Here is a 25,425-nt window from a genome sequence, read left to right on the forward strand (position 1 = left end):
AATGAAATCTTCTTTTTCCACTTTCTTTGTTCAAGCTTACCACGATAGTAATCGGCATAAGAGTCCTGTCCATAAGCGCCACCACGTCGGTCATAACGATCATAGCCGCGTACTTCGTAACGATCGTATGTTCTTTGACCCAAGCGATCGTCTCTGAATTGAGAATATAAGAAAAAAAAATTGTTATCAGGTAATGATGAAACTAGAAGCAGCAAGTGGCATAAGTCCTAGAAAGTTTCTAGTATTTTCCAAGAGGACGGAGTTATTTTATAACATTGATCCTAGTTTTTGATATGGTTTTTCAGTTTGGTCGTTAAATAAACTTCTGGTAACACTACAGACTCATTCAGTCTACGCAAGGTCCTCATAGATCGACCAGTTCAACCTAACCTAACCTAAAGTTGAAACTAAGTGCGAGTCTTCATATATCCATGACTGAGTAGAATATCACCATATCTCGGCCACCAGCTCGAAAATGCCCTATCCCAAATTATTTTATAAAAACGCCCTATCTCAGTTTTTTCATAAACGTTCCTTTCTCGACAATATGTATCAAATTTATGCTAAGATAGGGCATTTTCGAATCAAACTGTGACGTATGCTGTTCTTCAAATAAATTGAGAAATCGGGCGATTTCCAAAACTTTAAATCTAAAGCCCTTTCTACGAGTAAAAATAATGTCCATTAAAAAGAAGCATTGGATGTGACGACCTTGCTGTGATGGCTCTAGAAGTGCTTAAGAGAAAAAATTTCCTCTTCTTGGCTTCCACCTTTGTCGGGATATTGTATTGTCTATATTTTTACCTTTATTAATTTCTAAAGATTGTTGGGATTATGTCTTGTCAGGATTCTGGCAGTCTGGGATATGCGATATGACCCCTCATTCGATTGTGCTTACCAGTTTTTTTTACTGAGTTTTCCGAACCCTTCCCAGGTTGTACTATCCTCCTAAAGTATTTTCAAGCATTGACAGCTCTATTCTCTTTTTTATTTTTATAAGATATTAGCATATGAAATTTAGCTTGCCTAAATTCGAAAAGAGGTTCTTCCTCCGGTTCTTATCACTTCCTATTCCCGTCCTTCTCCCAATCTCTCTATCTAAGCTTTTGTGGCTCGGGCGGCAGTAAGTTGTTTCGAATAAATTTTTTATTGTTTTGTAATTTTACATTTTAAGGAACTGCATATTATTTTTTTATTCTTTATTTTAGTATATTTTAAGTTATTTGTTTGTTGTTCTGTTTTAGTTTATTTTAATTTATTTTATTTTGATTCAAGGTTCGATTCGAGCTCAAGGCCAGAACAATAATTTTTTTTCTAATGATAATTACTTTTCTGGCCTTGAGCTCGAATCGAACCTTTAATCATTTATCAATAGGCCGATAAAACAAAAACAATTTTTTTTATTTTATTAATTAAGCGGTGACCGTGGTGTGATGGTAGCGTGCTCCGCCTACCACACCGTATGCCCTGGGTTCGCACCCCGGGCAAAGCAACATCAAAATTTTAGAAATAAGGTTTTTAAATTAGAAGAAAATTTTTCTAAGCGGGGTCGCCCCTCGGCAGTGTTTGGCAAGCGCTCCGGGTGTATTTCTGCCATGAAAAGCTCTCAGTGAAAACTCATCTGCCTTGCAGATGCCGTTCGGAGTCGGCATAAAACATGTAGGTCCCGTCCGGCCAATTTGTAGGGAAAATCAAGAGGAGCACGACGCAAATTGGAAGAGAAGCTCGGCCTTAGATCTCTTCGGAGGTTATCGCGCCTTACATTTATTTTTTTTTTTTAATTAAGCGGTGATTGCTCACATTACTTTTAAATGCATGAAAATATTTATTGAAGCAATTTTAATTTTTTTTAATATATTTTTTTTCAGTTTATTTAATAATTTGGAATTTATTTAGCAAACACATCGAGTGTATTTCGTCGTTCAGAGTCGGTATAAAATATGCAGGTCCGATTCCGCAAATTTTAAGGTGAAACTAAAAGGAGCACGACGCGAATTGTAAGAGAAGCTCGGCCTTAAATCTCTTCGGAGGTTATCGCGCTTGCATTTACTTAATAATTGGGGAAAAATTGAAACAACGTAACATCAGAACGGACAAGAACGGGAGTTCGATATTCGAGCCCGCACTTCTGCGAAGGATGAACTGTTTTATTTATCTTAATTTAATTTTTTTTGTTTTTTCATTTTACTTTGCTTTATTTTATTTTATCCGGTTTAATTTTAACTTATTTTATTTAATTTAATTTTATCTTATTTTATTTTGTTTTCATTTTATTTTATTTTTTCATTTTTTTAAATTTATTTTATTTTGTTTTATCTTATTTTCTTTATCTCATTTAATTTCGATTTATTTATTATATTTTGATATATTTTATTCTTTTTATCTTATTTCCGTCCGTCCGTCCGTTAACACGATAACTTGAGTAAATTTTGAGGTATCTTGATGAAATTTGGTATGTAGGTTCCTGAGCACTCATCTCAGATCGCCATTTAAAATGAACGATATCGGACTATAAAACCACGCTCACTTTTTCGATATCGAAAATTTCGAAAAACCGAAAAAGTGCGATAATTCATTACCAAAGACAGATAAAGCGACGAAACTTGGTGAATGAGTTGAATTTATGACGCAGAATAGAAAATTAGTAAAATTTTGGACAATGGGCGTGGCTCCGCCCACTTTTAAAAGAAGGTAATTTAAAATTTTGCAAGCTGTAATTTGTCAGTCGTTGAAGATATCATGATGAAATTTGGCAGGGACGTTACTCCTATTACTATATGTACGCCTAATAAAAATTAGCAAAATCGGAGAAGGACCACGCCCACTTTTAAAAAAAATTTTTTTTAAAGAAAAATTTTAACAAAAAATTTAATATCTTTACAGTATATAAGTAAATTATGTCAAAATTCAACTCCAGTAATGATATGGTGCAACAAAATACAAAAATAAAAGAAAATTTCAAAATGGGCGTGGCTCCGCCCTTTTTCATTTAATTTGTCTAGGATACTTTTAACGCCATAAGTCGAACAAAAATTAACCAATCCTTTTGAAATTTGGTAGAGGCATAGATTTTATGATGTTAACTGTTTTCTGTGAAAACGGGCGAAATCGGTTGATGCCACGCCCAGTTTTTATACACAGTCTGTCCTTCCGCATGGCCGTTAACACGATAACTAGAGCAAAAATCGACATATATTTAATGAACTTAGTTCACGTACTTACTTGAACTCACTTTATCTTGGTATGAAAAATGAACGAAATCCGACAATGACCACGCCCACTTTTTCGATATCGAAAATTACGAAAACTGAAAAAAAATGCCATAATTCTATACCATATACGGAAAAAGGGATGAAACATGGTGAGGTAATTGGATTGGTTTATTGACGCGAAATATAACTTTAGAAAACACTTTATAAAATGGTTGTGACACCTACCATATTAAGTAGAAGAAAATGAAAAAATTCTGCAGGGCGAAATAAAAAACCCTTAAAATCTTGGGAGGTATTACATATATAAATAAATTAGCGGTATCCAACAGATGATGTTCTGGGTCACCCTGGTCCACACTTTGGTCGATATCTGGAAAACGCCCTCACATATACAACTACCCCCACTCCCTTTTAAAACTCTCATTAATACCTTTAATTTGATACCCATATCGTACAAACACATTCTAGAGTCACCCCTGGTCCACCTTTATGGCGATATTTCGAAACGGCGTCCACCTACAGAACTAAGGCCCACTCCTTTTTAAAATACTCATTAACACCAGTCGTTTGATGCCCATATTGTACAAGCAAATTCTAGGGTCAACCCTGGTCCACCTTTGCGGCGATATCTCCAAAAGGCGTCCACATATGGAACTCAGGATTACTCCCTTTTAAAATACTCATTAACACCTTTCTTTTGATACCCATATTGTACAAACAAATTCTAGGGTCACCCCTGGTCCACCTTTATGGCGATATCTCGAAACTGCGTCCACCTATGGAACTAAGGATTACTCCCTTTTAAAATACTCATTAACACCTTTCATTTGATACCCATATCGTACAAACGCATTCTAGAGTCACCCCTGGTCCACCTTTATGCCGATATCTCGAAAAGGCGACCACCTATACAACTACCACCACTCCCTTTTAAAACCCTCATTAATACCTTTAATTTGATACCCATATCGTACAAACAAATTCTAGGGTCACACCTGGTCCACCTTTATGGAGATATCTCGAAACGGCGTCCACCTGTGGAACTAAGCATCACTCCCTTTTAAAATACACATTAACACCTTTCTTTTGATACCCATATTGTACAAACAAATTCTAGGGTCACCCCTGGTCCACCTTTATGGCGATATCTCGAAACGGCGTCCACCTATAGAACAAAGGATTACTCCCTTTTAAAATACTCATTAACACCTTTCATTTGATACCCATATCGTACAAACGCATTCTAGAGTCACCCCTGGTCCACCTTTATGCCGATATCTCGAAAAGGCGACCACCTATACAACTACCACCACTCCCTTTTAAAACCCTCATTAATACCTTTAATTTGATACCCATATCGTACAAACAAATTCTAGGGTCACACCTGGTCCACCTTTATGGCGATATCTCGAAACGGCGTCCACCTGTGGAACTAAGCATCACTCCCTTTTAAAATACTCATTAATAACTTTCTTTTGATACCCATATTGTACAAGCAAATTCTAGGGTCACCCCTGGTCCACCTTTATGGCGGTATCTCGAAACGGCGTCCACCTATGGGACTAAGGATTACTCGCTTTTAAAATACTCATTAACATCTTTCGTTTGATACCCATATTGTACAAACGCATTCTAGGGTCACACCTGGTCCACTTTTATGGCGATATCTCGAAACGGCGTCCACCTGTGGAACTAAGCATCACTCCCTTCTAAAATACTCATTAACACCTTTTTTTGATACCCATATTGTACAAACAAATTCTAGGGTCACCCCTGGTCCACCTTTGTGGCGATATCTCGAAACGGCGTCCACCTATGCAACTAAGGATTACTCCCTTTTAAAATACTCATTAACACCTTTCTTTTGATACCCATATTGGTCAAACAAATTCTAGGGTCACCCCTGGTCCACCTTTATGGCGATATCTCGAAACGGCGTCCACCTATGGAACTAAGGATTACTCCGTTTTAAAATACTCATTAACACCTTCCATTTGATACCCATATCGTACAAACGCATTCTAGAGTCACCCCTGGTCCACCTTTATGGCGGTATCTCGAAAAGGCGACCACCTATACAACTACCACCACTCCCTTTTAAAACCCTCCTTAATACCTTTAAATAAGGATTACTCCCTTTTAAAATACTCATTAACACCTTTCATTTGATACCCATATCGTACAAACGCATTCTAAAGTCAACCCTGATCCACCTTTATGGCTATATCCATAATAGGCGTCCACCTATAGAACTATGGCCCACTCCCTCATAAAATACCCTTTAACACCTTTCGTTTGATACCCATATTGAACAAACAAATTCTAGAGTCAACCCTAATCCACCTTTATGGCGATATCCCTAAATGGCGTCCACCTATAGAACTATGGCCCACTCCTTCATAAAATACTCCTTAATGCATTTCATTTGATACAAATGTCATACAAACACATTCCAGGGTTTCCCTCGGTTCATTTTCCTACATGGTTTTTTTCCCTTATGTTGTCACCATAGCTCTCAACTGAGTATGTAATGTTCGGTTACACCCGAACTTAACCTTCCTTACTTGTTTTTATTTTGTTTTTATTTTATTTTGTTTTATTTTTATTTTTATTTTTTTCATTCTAGATAATTAAAATTTGTTTTGTGTTATTTACTTCATTGAATTTTATTTTATTTTATTTTTTCATTTTATTAAAATTTATTTTATTTTATTTTATTTTATTTTATTTTCTTTATCTCATTTAATTTCGATTTATTTACTATATTTTGATATATTTTATTTTTTTATCTTATTTTACTCTATTTAATTTCATTTTATTTTACTTTATTTCATTTTATTTATTTTATTTTATTTCGTTTTATTTTATTTTATTTTATTTTTATTTTATTTTTTTTTTTATTTTTTTCATTTTAGATTATTAAAATTTGTTTTGTTTTATTTGCTTCATTGAATTCTATTTTATTTTATTTTAAATTATTTTATTTAATTTTGATTAATTTTATTAGTAGTCGGTTTTTAGTAGTAGTAGTTTGTTTTAATAAACATAATCTTTTTACAAAGTTGATTACAATATAAAATTTTATTTTATAACTAAACTTTGCGTAGTGCCGTCAGTTTATAAGTACTTGAAGTAGGTGGTTCTGTACATTATATAATAAAATATTTCTTAAATATAAGTTTCAAAATTCCTCTTCTAAAATTTGCTTCCTATACTTTAACGCTGATTTAACATACTGATTCAATGTGATCCAGTTTTTACCATTTAGGTATTCCTTAATCTCTTGGTGTGTTAATACACTTTTTTTAAAAAATAATATCCTATATTCCATAAGTACGGGACAACTACCCAGAAAGTGTAAAACGTTTTCTTCGTTTCCCGAGTTGCAAATTGGACAGCGATTATCTGGCTGCTCAAGATGAGGTTCGTAATTTAGTTTCAATAGTTCTCCTCTTACGCGAAACAAATTGCTGATCACATATATGCTAAAATTATCTCTAAAATAATTAAGCTCACAAAGATTACGTTCGAGGACGGGGTAAGTTAGTCTTACTTCGTTAGCTTGAGCTTTTAACAGAAAATGTTCCCTTTTCACTGCATCTATTTTAGCTAATATGTTGCGGTGCCAATGTCTCCACAAAGTGTTATCATTTATTAGAATTGATTCACCGTACTCATTGGCAAGCGCATCCCACCTTTGGAATCATTGAGACCTAGTTTCTAGCAAGTGCATTGCGATTAGCTTTGGAAGACGGTTTTACCCATTTCCATAACCCTGCAAATATTATTGAAATGTGTTTTCAAGAAGTCAATATACAATTCTGGAAGTCCGGTTTCGAGATGAATCATATAGTTTAATCATATAGTTCGGGGTGTTACGCGGTAATCTGAACAGCCTTTTAATAATTAAATTTTGATTTTGTTATATTTTGTTATATTTTATTCTTTTTTGTTTTATTTTGCTCTATTTAATTTTATTTTATTTTATTTTGTCTTATTCTGTTTTGTTTTATTTTACATTATTTTAATTATTTTATTTTGTTTTAATTTTTTTTAATTTTTTATTTTATTAAAATTTATTTTACTTTATTTGTTTTATTTTATTTTACTATATGTCATTTAATTTAGATTTATTTTATTATATTTTGTTTTAATTAAAATGTTTGTAAATTCTCGAGCTCGAGGCCATACAATATTAAATAACACACAAAAGTTTTTTTTATTTATATGCGTTGTATATTGTCGTTTTTATTTATCGATATTTCGACTTCAATTAGAAGTCATCTTCAGGACTAGAAATACAAAATGACAAGTATTATAATAAAACACGCAAAAGTAAATGTATATATAGACATTGACTTTCATCGTTGGATGTACCAGGTCGAAAACTTTTGTGTGTTATTTAATATTGTATGGCCTCGAGCTCGAGAATTTACAAACATTTTTAACAAACTAAAGGCCAAAAAACCAACAAAAAATAATTTTGTTATATTTTATTCTTTTTATTTTAGTTTGCTCTCTTTAATTTATTCTAATTTAATTTTAATTTATTTTATTTTACATTATTTCATTTTATTTTAATTTTTTTATTTCATTTTATTTTATATTATTTTTATTTGGTTTAATTTAAATTAACTTTATTTTATTTTTTCCTATTTTATTTTATTTTATTTTATTTTATTTTATTTCATTTAATTTTATTAAATCTATATACACACACACATATTCAGTTTTGTTTCAGCTTTCAGTGAGATTTTGTTAAAATTATATATTTTCGACATACAAGCTATTTGCAAAAATCGTATATGACTATGATCTCTTGTCGTAGATCATGCAATCATCGAGTCTAAGCTTAATATATTTGATGTCATCCCTCTAATTAAAATTCAAATTGAAAACTACAAACTAAAAATGTGTTTGAGCTATTATTGTTAGGGATATTTGAAACTTGTACATACAAAACTACAGAGTATTTTATACACTTACATTTAATATTTTCATTAACTATGATGATTAATTTATGCGCCAGTAAAAAATTTTAGAGCGTTCAACACAAAATTATGAATACCTACTCACACGCAAGAATATCCGCATGATAAAATTTAAGTCATATTCCGCTTGTCACTAAAGTAATTAATCATAACTTATATTTTATATAATAACATACTTATAAACGTTATTATATTTATGTACGTTTTAATAGTAAACAAAGTTGTTCTACTTTACAAACCTGTCACGGTTATAGGAAGGCGCTGCGGCATATTCTGGCGAATATCGATCATGTTCGGGACGATAGCGCTCTGGAGAACTATGACGTTCACTTGAGCCATAACGTTCATCCCCGCGATAACGATCATCTGGGCGATATCGATCTTCGTAACGTTCATGTGGATAATACCTAAAAAATAATAGTTTTTTATTGTTAAAAAAAAGTCAACTACATCCCGAAGATCACCATTGTTCTACCGACCAATTTTCTGCTATACGATTAGAATATCCACTACCGCCAGCACCTATACCGGCGGTTGCACCCCAACCTGCACCATAATATCGACTCCGATCATCACCGTACCTAAAATTTAAAAATTTATTCTAGCATGGCATTCTGATTTTTTCTAGATAGTCTAATTTGTTCTTACCGATCTTCATAGCAACGCACACATCTTGATTGTCGACTTTTCCGATATATTGAGCCCAATAAACTTTCTGATGCTGGCGTTGCTTCACGATTTGAATCGTATAATTGTACTATGGATGACTGAGTTTTCGGTGAGGTTTGTTGTTGTAGAGCCGTACATAGCGGTAGCCAGTCTTCTTGTAGGAATAGCGCAAGCCATATGAGCTATGGAAGTAAAAAAATTTTAAAGTTAAGAAGCTTTTAAATGTTTTGAAAATTTTTACAATTGAAATCCTGTCAACTCGGTCAAGGATCTCCTCCATTTTTTTTTTTTTTGTTAAGTCTAATGAGCCTTAAGATAGGAGTGTGTTAAACTAAAGCTTAATTATATAATGCAGCATACCACGAAGGCGATGGAGATTCAATGCTCCTTGGCATTGTGCTCCCTACAATTGCAGAGGGCAGAAATTGATCTATTGGGGTGCAGTTTTATCGGCGGACAATGCTATGTAAACTTCAAAAGAAACTGAAGAAATGTATCCGAACTGTGGCATACCTACGTAATTTGCAAAGTATTTCAATAAGTTTCTGTCATGCATTATTCTCTGCTCTCTCCCTCTATACTTCCATTTTCCTGCCACTTCCTCTTTTTAACCTTTAGGTTACATTGTGCTGGCCGGTCAATAAACAATAAACATATAGCAAATGTGTACATAATGCTCCCAGAATTAGTTTGACGACCAAACGGAAAAACCTAAATTAGGCACCAGGACTTATGTTATAAAATAACTCCTTCCTCCTTGTAAATACCATAAGTTTTCTAGGGCCCGTCTTGATTGCCTAGATCCTTGACTTCGCGAGCACAGAATAGGAACAAAATACAACATGTACTGAACTCCTTAATAGCCCCCTATGAACTTTCCCTTTTTCTCGTTCATCCCGTCTACCTCCTCATTTCCTCTCCTTTACTGTTTTAGTTTTACCCCTTAGTTCTCTCTTTCTCTCACGCTTCACATCGCCTTTTCCAAATTCGTCTATCTCTCTGTCCAACTTTTTTTTTTTTGTTATACTCTACCTCATCTTTCAAACCATACGAATTTTTCGAGTGTCTTGCTGGTCCACTTTCGGGAAAAATATATCCAATAGAATGGCTACAGAAATACTAATCGAAATTTTTTAAAATAAGATTATTAGTTTCTGAATCAATTCAGGACAACAACGTGAGTTCAGAATTGTACGAGGGTCCTTTCTAACACCGCATAGGTTAACGTTTATGTGAGCTATAGGCTCTTAGAGAATCCTTACATTTAAGTGATAAGGTTTCGATTTAGTCTAGCTCAATATTTGAATACACCCACAATGATATCCTATCAGACAGTGACACATCATCACTGCCATGCTCATTGATAAATGAACCTACTATACATCCTGCTCAAGTAAACCCATGCGAGCTAACAGATCCGTGTGACAGTTGACCCGGATACTGATATAGCCCCGAACTCAGACCATTCCAATCTTAAAATAATTCGATGCGATCGCGAAAGAAATCCACTACTTCCCGACCATTCAAAAAGTAATGCGAATCAAAAGTTTATCTGACGAAATGGGGATCGATCAAGTATCAATTACCAAATCGATACCTTCGATTACCAAATCGATACCTTTCATGCGATAACGTGACAATACACTAAATAAAATAAATTAAAGAAAAATTGTAAGTTTACAAACGGCGATAGTTGCTAGGACATGTTTCTGAATTTCACTTCTTCATCAGCTAGCTTTTCGGGAGCTGAGCGTTGAACTCGAATCTCCAACAATCATATCAGTGCAAAGGCAGATGTCTTTAGCTGATAAGCCATATGAATGTCCCGTTGTTCGCTGCTAAGCCATATGAATGCTCCGTTGTTCGCTGCTAAAGACATCTGCCTTTGCACTGATATGAATGTTGGAGATTCGAGTTCAACGCTCAGCTCCCGAAAAGCTAGCTGATGAAGAAATGATATTCAGAAACATGTCTTAGTAACTATCGCCGTTTGAAAACTTACAATTTTTCTCTAATATCAATAACAAAAACCATTGTATAAAGCAATATGAGCAAAGCTCGCTAATTAAATACATATGATAATAAAATAAAGTTCATTACTAACCATAAAAATCGGGTGTTCATGTTTTATAAAAACGCCCTAAAATTTTACCCCCTTATTCAAAAAATACAACTGACGTTTCCATACGAAAAAGAGCTTCTAAAACTAAATTTTTTATATACATTTCCATTTGACCTAATTACACTAATTTCGCATTTTCACTGTTTCATAAGCAATCATACATATGTATATATACTTACACATACATTCACACAGGCTCTTGAAATTGATGGAAAACCCATAAATCATTTATAGAAAAACACACCAACAAATTTTGCTAACAAAAAATGAGGGCAATAATCTCGTTATCGATAAATCTTCATGCCGCTGAATATGCCGATCCTCACGCTTCGCCATCAATAGCAGTCACATTCATTTAATACGTCAATACAATTTTACAATTCAGCAGCTATTTGGGACAATTGCGATAGTATTTAGTGAAATTTTCGCTTGTGATAAATACGAAATTCTTATATAAGAAACTAACTGTAGATACAGGGTGTCTGTTAAGAATTTGGCCACTCACGAAACTGGCACGATTCTTATCGTTCAATAGTTATGGTATAATACATACGGTTGAGTGATACCGACGTGAGCTACGAAGGTCCGCCATAATGTAGATACTTCTACAATCTTGATCTTAAACTAGCTTGATACAATTGTAAGCAAGCTCAGGCACTCTCAGACCACCCTCGATCGAACCACAGTTAAACTCAGGGCTCTAATAACCACTTTCCTATCCGAGTGGATATTAAATTCTCCAATCGCTGTTGTACTGGATAGCATATTATACGCGTTCTGCTAAATCGTTGTAAGTAGCACTTGGAGGCTGCTGTAGTGATCGCATAGCTGAAACTTAACGCTCACATCGAGCTCCTGACAGAGACCCTTCAATCTTCCCGCCCAACTTCGACCCGATTGAGCTATATCAGCCCCTTTCCCCAAGCGTATTTTAGTGAATCTTGCACAGCTGGAAAGAATGCTGTAATGCCTGAATTGAGAAAACCGATAGTCCATGTTACGAATGCTGATTAACTACAGAGCCATATTGTTTCAAGAGCGCCGCTAATACCAATCACCGCTATAGGTTTTACCGGCGCTAAAATTTTGGAAATTATCGCCGTGTCCGGTGCATTCCATCAGACCACCACCGCGTAGAACAGATTCGCTTAACTACCATCCCATAAAGCCAGTCTATCCAGTCCTCAGCTCTTTCCATCCATGATCTGATATTACAATAGGCATGCTTCGATATCCACAGTAACCTCCCTTGGAAATATTATCCCATATCTAAATATCACATTTGGCTCTTCAAAGTTTTTTTGATTCAGTTTGGTTGAGGAGGCGCCTTGTATATAAAACGAGGAAAAAAAAAGACAAGTAATTTTCTCAAAAACTAAGATGTTTTTTTCCCTGGTCATAGGAATAATTTTCTTAGAAGTGGAGAAAATTTTATGAAACAATAAAATTGAATTTAACTGTGTAACTGTCATGGCCGTGGACTTTTAGTCGAAGTCCACAACTTTACCTTCAAGCACTCTTATTCACTGAGCTAACTTCTACATGTAAAGATTGTGAGAAATATGCAGTCAAGTATTCTTGATGGGACAGCTGATTATAAACTTTTTTATTTGATTTGATACATCAACTTCCGGCGCAGTACGATGTTGACATTAGTCCATCGAATTTACAAAAACAAAGTATATGTAACTTTTACTTATGTTTGTGGATATGTCTCCATGCTACCACCTTGTATGGTTCCGCCATGTTACAGAAATAAGATATTCTTACTCATTTCATTGAAGTTTTCCTCACTTAAGATAATTTTTTTTTTTTGTGTAAGATAATTCTCTGAAACTAATAAGTGAAGATTTTTACTTATAAGGAAGGTTTTTATTCTATATATTTTAAAGTGAAAGATACTTCACTGTCAACGCTGTGTAAAGATGTTCTCGAAAAATTTTCGAGTCTAAAGAGTAAATAGAATTTTGCAGCCATCCCTTATTTTAAATCCGTATCTGCTTCGAAGCTGTCTCGATACAATAAGTAGGTTCCTAAATTGCTCAAAGCAACACCCACTATTATAAAAACAAAAACAAGTACTAGGGGAACAAGTATTTAAACATCTGGGGAAAAATAATTTCACTTAAACCAAATAATCAAACGAATATATAAATCATATTTCAAACAAAGGTCCATACTTATTTACATACATTATATACATACATACATAGTAACATATAGTTAACTTGATTGTGTAACAACAATAAATGATAGGCTACAGTTAGGTGTGTAAATGAGTTTAACACTTTGTTGGTGACAAACAGATTTTTGTCATCTGCACCACAAGAGCGAGTCATCGACGTGGACACAAAATAACTTTGGGTTGGTGCTGGTATTAATATGACGAGTTCTACCAACAACACCGGATCTAATTAATGTAGTTGAAAATTATTGTTTTCTTTTTTGTGTTGCTTATCTGCAATAATTACGCATTATTTATTTCACGTGCAATCATTTTGCATACGTACATAGGTACTGGGTATGTAAATATGTACCAGAGTTCTGTTGTTCGCTGGTTTAATGAAATTCGGGGCTTTCCTAATTTTTTATTTTTATTTACATAGTTGTCAAAAGCTCTACATAAATATGTATATAAGTAAGTATGTATATGACATTGACATCGATATTTTCTAAGTTTTTTATTTGCCGAAAACGTTTAAGCTATATTTTACGTTTTAAATTTGTTGAAATCTTAACTAAGGTTTTTTTCTCTGGTACACTCGAGTGCGTTATTCATTTATGGGGTTTTTGATTGGAATAGTAATTGGCGTAGTAATAAGAATAGGAGCAGGAATAGGAAAGGTAGCGGATATTGGAATAGGAACAGGAATAGGAGTAGGAAAAGGAATAGGAATAAAATAGGAGTAGGAATGTGAAAAGGAACAAGAATAGAAGCTGGAATAGGAATAGAAACAGGAATAGGAACAGGAACAAGAACAGAAATAGGGGTAGAGATAGGAATAGGAATGAGAAAAGGAATAGGAACAGGAATATAAACAGGATGAATAGGACTAGGAATAGTAATATGCAGAAGAATAAGAATAGGAATAGGAAAAGCAACAGGAACATGAATAGGAATAAGAATAGGAACAGAAAAGGAAAAGGAGTAGGAACAAGAACAGGAAAAGAAATAAAGAAATGGGTATAGGAATAGAACAATTATTTTAAGAATTATGAATGAATTTCTAATAAATCATAGTTCGGGGTCTAAGAAATTATAGCTTGGTTGGGTGATTGCATTTCATTTTTATTAGCATTACACTTGGTTGGAAAAGTTTGAGCGCGTACTATTTTTTCCAGCTTAGTGCTGCCTTTCTCCACTACGACTAAACAAATTTATTGTAGTCATTTTAGTTGAAAATGAAAAAATTATTAGTTTTCTATGCTACACTCAAACAAGTGAAGTAAAATCTTTCCCCACTCAGCTGAAGCTGATTTTTTTTCTTTAATTAAAGTGAAAAAATATTTCAGTTTCGCTATCACTATAGCTGAGTGAGGCCGATTTTTTTTTTTGCATTACCACTCAACTGTGAGTGAAGGCTGGTGCATTAATGCACTACCCCCAACTTCACTAAAAATGCCATTATAACACTATCGATTAAATAACATTGGGTTCCAGTAACAAAATACGTATCGTAAAGAAATTTTATTTCCCTAAGGGGCTATAATGGCCAAACAAATGGTCTAAAATAACCTATAAACAGGTATAACGATAACAGAAATCAAAATTTTATAAATACATAAACCAAAGATCACAAATAACAGTTCCCAAAACCGATATTTTCAAGTAAAACTGTTATTTAGTGATCATACTTTAAAGGAGAGGAAAAAATGTTTGTTATCAGTTTATTTTTTCGACAACATATCAATAACGCTTCCATAACAAATCGATTACTTTCCGATAACACTTCGATATTTTTCGATAAAATATCGATAAGGCGAGTTACCTTACGACGCACGCTGATAACAAACCTTTTCAACAATCAACCCATTGCTTTAGGAAAACAGTTGGTATCGATGACAAGGCGACAATAATGGTGCCACCCTGCTGTGATAGTAGCGTGCTAAGCTTTCCACATCGAAGGTCCTAGGTTCACGTCCTGGACAAAGCAGCATCAAAAATTTAGAAACAATTTTTTTTTTTTCAATTAGAAAAAAAGTTTTTCAAAGCGCGGTCGCCCCTCGGCAGTGATTTGACAAACACTCAGTGTATTTTTGCCATTCAAAGCTTCTTCGTGAAAACTCATCTGCCTTGCAGATGCTGTTCGGAGACAACGTGAAACATGTAGGTCCCGTCCCGCAAATATTTATTTATTTTTAATAATATCAGACCTATTAATATTGGTATTTGTAAGATATCAAAATTATTCCAAAAAGGTCTCAAAATAATCTCAAAATAACGGTTTTAGAAAAACCTTTGGCAACAAATCATACTTAAAGATTTTAGTCAGAGTGAGAAAACACTTCAAAATAAAAGTTAATCACTATGCAGAGCGAAAAATTAAAGTCGGTTGTTATCCGTGAGGGGACTAAGATACTTGGCTTGGATATCATAAGTGGTTCCAGACTGTTATCAGTCTTAGACCGGCCATAGCGACGAATGCCACGCGTGATTAGTTATCAAGTTCTGCACGGGAGGCCCTGTTTCTACTGATAATGGCGGATATAGAGAGGACAACTCGATAAAACCCGCACCCCTGAGTCACTGTGCCGAGCTCAGGGGAGGGAGGACTCTTTAAGAGTCAATATCGGTACAAAACGATGACGAACTGAATTGTTTAGGGCTTTTGATTATTGACATTGAATTTTTACTTGATGACTTTGGGCTGGTAGGAGCGGTATTCTGCCACCTTAGTAGGTCGGGGTGAAACCCTACTGAAATGGCTGGTAGGCTAATGCTGCACCTGCCCACGTCCCGTTAAAACCGTGGCGGGCCTCAAGGTACGTTCCGGCTCCGTCGCCGTTAAGTTGGTGGTGTAGGTGCGGTTAAAAATTTTGGATGGCAGGAGGTCTGCTGAAATAATTGGGTTCACTATAGCTCACCTATCAATGGTCATTGGGGTTTTGACAGGGCACTGTCCCATGGGTATCCATGCGGTACGTCTCAATATACTGGAAACTCCATCCTGCTGCAGCTGTATGGAGGATGATGAGGTGGAATCACCAAATCACCTTATGATTGATTGCCCAGCTTTTGCCAGAACTAGGCGAAAGTACTTCGGTCGCGACTCACTTGGATGTCCCGAGGATTTATCCAAAGTTGAGATCGGTATCATTCGGAGCTTTATCGTTGCTACCCAACGATTCTCTAAGTAGCTAGATCTAAGTCACCGTTATTTTTGGTGTATGTGGTATCACAACGGACCTTCGTGTTGTCGAAGTGAGCTATCCTTATCAGGGCAGCTACCACCTGGTTAACAGTTAAATGCATTCTCTGGCATAAACAAACAAAAGGCCACTGTACAATGACATTTTTCATATATATGCGTTCAACACGAGCTTATGCATTCCAGTAACATCACTACAATCACGCAAGATGTTGCGCTTGTAAATCTAAAGCAACTTCAGACTTGGCAATTGAAGTTTATTTCATCTTCCCCATTCACATACGAAATGTCACTAAGCACTGTTATAAACATTTTCCCTATACAACAAATATACTTGCTAACATATTTTGTGTCATATTCATATGTTATATTGCAGTTTTTAATTGCGAAAAATGTTAGAAAAGTTACCAACGATTTGGAAAAATAATTTCACTTGCAAAGTGTGCCGATATGTCTGTCGGAATCGTTCGGAGTTTCCTCCGGCGTACCCCAGGGAAGTCATCTAGGCCCTTTGCTCTTTGCCCTTTTCATTAATGACTTGCCACAGACAATATTATATTCTCATACTATAATGTATGCGGATGATGTAAAACTTTGCTACACTTACTGTCCTACCGATTTGAGTTCCTTGGATCTTCTTCAGGCCGACTTGGACTCGTTCCAATGTTGGTGCACAACAAATTTACTAGCTTTCAATTGCTCTAAATGTAAGCATATGACATTTCACCGAGTGAAGCCAGCATTGAAATCTTATGTAATAGATGGTACGCCTTTGGAGCGCATATCTATTGCAAATGATCTAGGTGTCCTTTTTGATCCGAAATTGAATTTTAAAATGCATATTTCATCTATAGCCAACAAAGCTTTGGGTCTACTTGGATTTGTTAAAAGATGGGCTAAAGAGTTTGATGATCCGTACCTCACTAAGGTTCTTTACACATCGCTGGTTCGTCCAATACTCGAGTATTGCTCATGCGTTTGGTCCCCTGTTTCTCAAAAGCATATAAAGCGTCTTGAGTCAGTTCAAAAGCAATTTTTGATATTTGCATTGCGCGGCCTTAATTGGGACTCAAGTCTCCACCTTCCTCCATATAGAAGTAGACTTCTTCTTATTAACTTACCCACTCTGGAAAATCGGAGAATATTACTGGGGGTATTGTTCATCCATAAGCTCATTATTGGAGAAATTGATTCCGCGGACCTCCTCGGCCGCTTGTTTTTTGCGGTTCCCCCTAGAGTATCCAGACACTACGTTCCTTTCTATTTACCCCTTTGTCGACGAAACTTTGCTAAAAATAATCCTCTTCTTATCTGGTGCGCGCACTACAATGACTTGTATAGCTACATCAGTCTTGAATGTACTTTTGCCACTATACGTAATGCAATACTTGCCTATCTAATTTAAGAGATACAAGCTAATTTAATTTGCCGGCATTTTATTCCTTCGATAAAAAACAGGAACTATTTCGCTTAAGGATGGAGGAACATTTATCAACATGTATCATTAAGAAGGAACAAGACAGTACTGTGTTGATTGGAATCTGGTGCATTCCAACAACGTAAAAAACATGCTTTTTCATGAGTCACTGACCGGAATCGTATGCATTCCGGCAGTATAATCTTATGGGTCAGGCATCGAGCTGATTGGAATCCGGTGCATTCCAACAACACAGGTCATGTTACTTTTTATGCCTTGTGATGGCGTATCCTCATTACACTACTCTTAGCACTGCCGGATTCCCATGACATGCTGATTGGAATCTTGTTGCATTCCAACAGGGAGATTGGAATCCACTGCATTCCGATATCATGCTGAGCGGAATCTGATGCATTCCGCCAGTATAAGATTTCGGCATAAGATCTTATTTCTACTCATATTTCTTATTATTATTATATTTTGAAATTAAATAGTAATGTTCATTAATATTTCTTTGTTTGTAATATAACATTGTTGAAATCTCGATATATCTTAAATTTTATCTTTTGAGTTGTATATTTATATATCTTTTATATTATGCAGTCGACCATAGTTTGTCGTCGACTTTAAATAATAAATAATAAATAAAAATAAATAATATCCTTAACCAAAGCAAATGTCAAATTCTTCCTCTTATGCTGTGCTTGCAAAGAAAGTTGCAGGTTGGCTACATTTTCGTTTCAGATGGCGCCAATGTCGCTCAATCTACCGTTCTCCATAAAAATACGTACAATCTACTCATAATGCATAAGATTGAGTAAAACACATCTATATGAAAAACTGCTTATGTGACGAGGCTTTAACCAATTCAAAAATTCACTTGACCAAATGCTGAAATGTACGCGTACACTTTCCACGCATTGTTAGTCAAGCATCAGGAACCACTTCCGCTTACGGGAATGTGGTGGCATGTAACTAAAAAAATTATACACATATTGCAACACGCATTTACACATATATATTTATATTAAGGCGTATTCGGAAATAAGTTTTCCGTGCGCCCCCCTTATAAAGTATTTGCAAGACAGCTTCGAAACAAAATCAAGGCGTCTTTTCGAATTAGTTGTCATATTCCTAGCAGTAGTTCATAATGGAGAAAATATAGAGTACCTTGGGTAGTTACAGCAGATTTTTTTTAAACTGCCTGGTAAAATGTGTAGTACGGAAAATTTAAATTTTTCAATACGATCTATTGTAAATGCAATGGCAAAAATTTTTGAACGAGCGTTTTGTGAAACAATAAAAGTTGGAGCGTGTGCCAATGGGCTGTGGTCTGTGGTCAATTGTGTAGGAGTTTGATTCATGTTTTTTGGCATTATTCTTTTATACGAACTTTATAAATGTTTATCCAAAAACTAAATGGGGGGCGAAAGATGTGAACTGTTTTTTGGATGAAAACATGGATATTTTTTTAAATATATATACATATGTATATATATATATATATATGTATGTATGAGTATATGCATGTATATTCGTCAGATATTTAATTATATAAATGAAAGTAAAAGTTCTGAACATCATCCCAAAGAAGGCTTTTGTACTGGCAATCAAAAATTTTTTGTTTTCGTTAGATGATGTCGAGTTTTGACGAACGGTACTTCTCAGATTATACTTAGGTACACCAGCTTCAGCATCCCCCTAAATAGGGCAGAGAAGAGCAAGCTCTTTAGAACCCCCAGAGCTATGGCGTAGGACGAATTTCAATATTTTTAAGTATCCTATTTATGGACGCAATAGTCTAGGAACTGATAAAGAAGAATGTAGAAAGGTCACGTAGAAGCGAAGAGTCTATTGATGCGCTCATTGACGTACGTTTTCTGTAGGAAATTAAACACCACTGGACATTGACAGTTCCTATGGGTAATACCAAAATAGAAGACTCCCTTTATCCAGTGACTGGTATGACAGAAAAAGCTCAATAAGAAGAATAGTATTCTAAGTGTTTAAATAGGCAGTAAATACACAAAGGTACTTCACTTTTTTTTTGGTGTACGAGGCAGGACAGACTACTATACCCTCATATTGCTACATTCATTACTCATATTCCCACAAGTGATAATTGAAGTGGGGAATTAATATGGGACGGGAGTCTAATGAACCTGTTCGCGGATGGGAGGGAGGGTTGTTGGTAGATTATTTTGCCATTAGCTCGGTGTTAGCGGGAGCATTAGGTTAAGGTCGCCACTATAAATGATGCGGTAGATGGGATGCTCTCGCTGCTATAACTATTAAGGAATTTAATATCTACTGAGATAGTTAGGCGGATATCAAAGCGTTCAGCTCTGCCACGGTGTGGTCGAGGGCTGTGAGGGATTGCTTGACCTCACTTGCATTGGCATCTAACTAATTTTTGATAAAAGTAAAACTGTCTGAGAGCCAAGGTATAAGGATACCCTGGCAACTGCCAAGCTGATCTCTTAGCCCGGACAGGCATGAGCGAATTTGATTTCGGAATTCCGCTTGCCCTTTGCCCTATCTGTGTTTCTGGACAGGTCGGCCTCGAGTCAGCTTAGAAAAAATTTGGCTGACACCACCCTTCCTGTGTGTCGATGTCTTTACAAAACCTCATCTATCCATGATTAAGGGAGTGGAAACAGAGCACTGCTGTGTGAGCTGATGTCTTGTTAAAGCTTTATCATTCTTAGAAGGTGAAATAGGGGCATTAACAACAAGTAGCTCTCCGATAGATCGGGCTCTTTGGGATATACATGCCTAGACATCTGACGTTTATTTTACCGCCAAGCAGATAAGACAAAATTGGACAAGATCGAAGCAAAGAGGTATAACCATACAGGACACACATTGAGTGTAAAATACAAAAAGGTCGTCGAAGTTCAATGTGGAAGAGAGAGTGAAGTAAGCCTCGGTACTGTATACACATAAAATAATGCTGTGTTGTGCGAGTGTCATATTATCCTCCCTCACTCAATGGATATTTACACCGATTGCGGAAACTTTCCTGTACAACGGAGATCCACGGAGCCACACAGAAAACGGCATATACTTAGAAACAAGAGCGAATATGCTGATTATCAATGATCAGTATAGCGGTTGCTTTGAAAACCACCTCTGATTGGCTCCATTTAGAGACAGATGAATTTTTACTGAGAAGCTTTTCATGGTAGAAATACACTCAAAGTCTTTGCCAAACCTCTGCCGAGGGGCCGGCCAATGTAGGCTATTTTTCTAACTGAAAAAGCTTTTTGTCGAAAGAGTTTGGTTTTTTTTCTCGGGACTTGAACCTAGCGCCTTGGGCATCGTCGGTGAGCACGCTACATCCACATCACGGCGGCCATAGTCATATAGCGTCATCGTACATTGAGAGAGAGGCTACTTTATCCTGCGCCTGTCCTTCGACGGAAATCTAAGAGCCGCAATTAGGATGAGAAGATTGGCGGAGCGGTGCATGGTTCACAACTAATAAAAGAAGTTTCCCGACGGAGACTGTGCTGATCCTGTAATAACCAAAATCTTTCAATCTGGCAGATCATGGTAGGGGCCTTCAGATGAAAATGTTGCTTGGCGGCAGAGTATCCAATATCAAATGCAAGTCTTACGACCTTACACTAATAAAAATATCGGTAAAAAGAAAGGACTGTATGTATGGTCATGATTGACATTCTTACAGGGTACTGTCCTTAGCGCATATAAATTTGGTCTGGTAAGGGACAGTAGATGTAATAAATGTGAGTTTTACGGTGATTCTGCTATTAGGCCTGGCACAATTTTTTTGTTTTGGTATAAAAAAAACATTTCTGCTAGCACGAGCTCCCTCTGAAGAAGCTGTGTGGATAAAGAGGAAGAGAAGGCGATTCGCCACTTCCCTTGTTGGAGAATGTTGAAAAAGTTACCGCAATTTCCAGTGGCATATTCTCTCGATAGTCTGTCGGAGTTTACATGGGATTGGAAATAGCTACACTTACTAGAGGCATTCATAATGGACATAAGTGTCTCCTAGTAGAACTGAGAAAAATTTCTAACAGAAAATCGCAACAAAGCCAACTTAGTCCTGAATATTTCGTTCACATTCCGATAATTGAAATATTGAATTTTGGAATTATTCTTCTAGAAGTTCGATCTCACTAATAACAAGTAAGGAAGGTTAAGTTCGGGTGTAACCGAACATTACATACTCAGTTGAGAGCTATGGTGACAACATAAGGGAAAATAACCATGTAGGAAAATGAACCGAGGGAAACCCTGGAATGTGTTTGTATGACATGTGTATCAAATGAAAGGCATTAAAGAGTATTTTATGAGGGAGTGGGCCATAGTTCTATAGGTGAACGCCATTTAGGGATATAGCCATAAAGGTGGATCAGGGTTGACTCTAGAATGCGTTTGTACGATATGGGTATCAAATGAAAGGTATTAATGAGTATTTTAAAAGGGCGTGGACCTAAGTTCTATAGATGGACGCCTTTTCGAGATATCGCCGTAAAGATGGACCAGGGGTGACTCTAGAATGCGTTTGTACGATATGGATATCAAATGAAAGGTGTTAATGAGCATTTTAAAAGGGAGTAATCCTTAGTTCCATAGGTGGACCCCGTTTCGAGATATCGCCATAAAGGTGGACCAGGGGTGACCCTAGAATTTGTTTGCACAATATGGGCATCAAACGAAAGGTGTTAATGAGTATTTTAAAAGGGAGTGGGCCTTAGTTCTATAGGTGGACGCCGTTTCGAGATATCGCCATAAAGGTGGGCCAGGGGTGACTCTAGAATTCGTTTGTGCAATATGGATATCAAACGAAAGGAGTTAATAAGTATTTTAAGAGGGAGTGGGCCTTAGTTCTATAGGTGGACGCATTTTCGAGGTATCGCAATAAAGATGGACCAGGGGTGACTCTAGACTTTGTTTGTACGATATGGGTATCAAATCAAAGGTGTTAATGAGTATTTTTAAAAGGGAGTGGGCCTTCGTTTTATAGGTGTTCGCCTTTTCGAGATATCGCCATAAAGGTGGACCAGGGGTGACTTTAGAATTTCTTTGTATTATATGGGAATCAAATGAAAGGTGTTAATGATTATTTTAAAAGGGCGTGGGGCTTAGTTCTATAGGTGGACCCTTTTTCGAGATATCGCCATAAAGGTGGACCAGGGGTGACTCTAGAATTCGTTTGTGCAATATGAGTATCAAACGAAAGGAGTTAATGAGGATGTTAAGAGGGAGTGGGCCTTAGTTCTATAGGTGGACGCCTTTTCGAGATATCGCCATAAAGATGGACCAGGTGTGACTCTAGAATGCGTTTGTACGATATGGGTATCAAATGAAAGGTGCTAATGAGTATTTTTAAAAGGGAGTGGGACTTCGTTCTATAGGTGTTCGCCTTTTCGAAATATCGCCATAAAGGTGGACCAGGGGTGACTCTAGAATGAGTTTGTACGATATGGGTATCAAATTAAAGGTATTAATGAGAGTTTTAAAAGGGAGTGGTGGTAGTTGTATATGTGAAGGCGTTTTCCAGATATCGACCAAAATGTGGACCAGGGTGACCCAGAACATCATCTGTTGGATACCGCTACTTTATTTATATATGTAATACCTGCCAAGATTTTAAGGGTTTTTTATTTCGTCCTGCAGAACTTTTTCATTTTCTTCTACTTAATATGGTAGGTGTCACAACCATTTTATAAAGTTTTTTCTAAAGTTATATTTCGCGTCAATAAAACAATCCAATTACCTTACCATATTTCATCCCTTTTTTCGTATTTGGTATAGAATTATGGCATTTTTTTCATTTTTCGTAATTTTAGATATCGAAAAAGTGGGCGTGGTCATAGTCGGATTTCGTTCATTTTTCATACCAAGATAAAGTGAGTTCAGATAAGTACGTGAACTGAGTTTAGTAAAGATATATCGATTTTTGCTCAAGTTATCGTGTTAACGGCCATGCGGAAGGACAGACGGACGACTGTGTATAAAAACTGGGCGTGACATCAACCGATTTCGCCCATTTTCACAGAAAACAGTTAACGTCATAAAATCTATGCCCCTGCCAAATTTCAAAAGGATTGGTTAATTTTTGTTCGACTTATGGCGTTAAAAGTATCCTAGACAAATTAAATGAAAAAGGGCGGAGCCACGCCCGTTTTTAAATTTTCTTTTATTTTTGTATTTTGTTGCACCATATCATTACTGGAGTTGAATCTTGACATAATTTACTTATATACTGTAAAGATATTAAATTTTTTGTTAAAATTTTACTTTAAAAAAAAATTTTTTTTAAAAGTGGGCGTGGTCCTTCTCCGATTTTGCTAATTTTTATTAAGCGTACATATAGTAATAAGAGTAACGTTCCTGCCAAATTTCATCATGATATCTTCAACGACTGCCAAATTACAGCTTGCAAAAGTTTTAAATTACCTTCTTTTAAAAGTGGGCGGTGCCACGCCCATTGTCCAAAATTTTACTAATTTTCTATTTTGCGTCATAAGTTCAACTCATCTACCAAGTTTTGTCGCTTTATCGGTCTTTTGTAATGAATTATCGCACTTTTTCGGTTTTTCGAAATTTTCGATATCGAAAAAGTGGGCGTGGTTATAGTCCGATATCGTTCATTTTAAATAGCGATCTGAGATGAGTGCTCAGGAACCTACATACCAAATTTCATCAAGATACCTCAAAATTTACTCAAGTTATCGTGTTAACGGACGGACGGACGGACATGGCTCAATCAAATTTTTTTTCGATCCTGATTATTTTGATATATGGAAGTCTATATCTATCTCGATTCCTTTATATATGTACAACCAACCGTTATCCAATCAAACTTAATATACTCTGTGAGCTCTGCTCAACTGAGTATAAAAACAATTAAAACAATAAATCATTTTCAAAAAGAACTGCAATCTACCCACCAACTTAAACTGCTTCATCCTTGTTGTACGTTAACAGGTCGCACAGTACAAAATCCAATTAAAAATTAACACCAATTCCAATGATGTTTTAAATTTTTATTTACTTTTTGATTGATATTATTTCTTCTTATTCACTTTAACACCACAATTGTTCGTACATTTGTTGTATTCTGTTTCTTTGTTTTTTAATTTTAACGATTTTCAAAACATTTTATTTAGCTAACAACACAATTTGAATTTTTTGCTTTTTAAGCCTCAGGTAGCTGTTGATGGCTTCACTACCTGATGACGGAACTTTGTTTAGCTCTGACCGCTCTGACTTTATTGTTTTAAAAGTACAATACGAATGCGCGCATCCCGACTCTTGTTCTGTATTTATATATTTAATATTTGCCTCTTTTCTATCCATCACTTAGCCATTTTAATAATATTGTTTTAATTTTTTGGTAGTTGGGCGGGCGATAAAAAACTTCATTGGCAACAGCGCTAACAATGAATTGCCGAAGTAAAGAGAAACCACGCGCAGCCGCCTGAGTGGAGCCTCAGTTACCATACAAATTGGAGTTCAAAGAATGTTACACACGGCGTATATGTTGGGGTGGCTATGCTGTGGCTCTCCGTGCTGCCGAGAATCATAAAATTAGCAAACTACGTACCTAAATCGCTGGCAGCAGTGTATGGAAAAGTCGTTAGTTATTAATGAGGGGAAAATATCATAA

At 35.9% G+C, this 25,425-nt stretch overlaps 1 protein-coding gene across 2 annotated transcripts in view; it reads right to left on the minus strand.

The window, feature by feature from the left end:
- LOC137246928 (ATP-dependent RNA helicase ddx23) overlaps window positions 1-25,028 on the minus strand; it is a 29,105-nt gene extending 4,077 nt beyond the window's left edge. For both annotated transcript variants that reach the window (XM_067777968.1, XM_067777969.1), the window contains exons 1-5: window positions 24,707-25,028; window positions 8,852-9,054; window positions 8,683-8,784; window positions 8,443-8,610; window positions 41-153 (exon numbers count right to left, since the gene is read on the minus strand). In XM_067777968.1, coding sequence (XP_067634069.1) covers window positions 41-153; window positions 8,443-8,610; window positions 8,683-8,784; window positions 8,852-9,054; window positions 24,707-24,724 — 604 coding nt within the window. In that variant the 5' untranslated portion in view covers window positions 24,725-25,028. The remainder of the gene's footprint in view (window positions 1-40; window positions 154-8,442; window positions 8,611-8,682; window positions 8,785-8,851; window positions 9,055-24,706) is intronic.
- Window positions 25,029-25,425: the final 397 nt, after the last annotated feature.

Source organism: Eurosta solidaginis, chromosome 3 (assembly GCF_040869045.1).
Source record: "Eurosta solidaginis isolate ZX-2024a chromosome 3, ASM4086904v1, whole genome shotgun sequence".
Classification (NCBI taxonomy): Eukaryota; Metazoa; Arthropoda; class Insecta; order Diptera; family Tephritidae; genus Eurosta; species Eurosta solidaginis.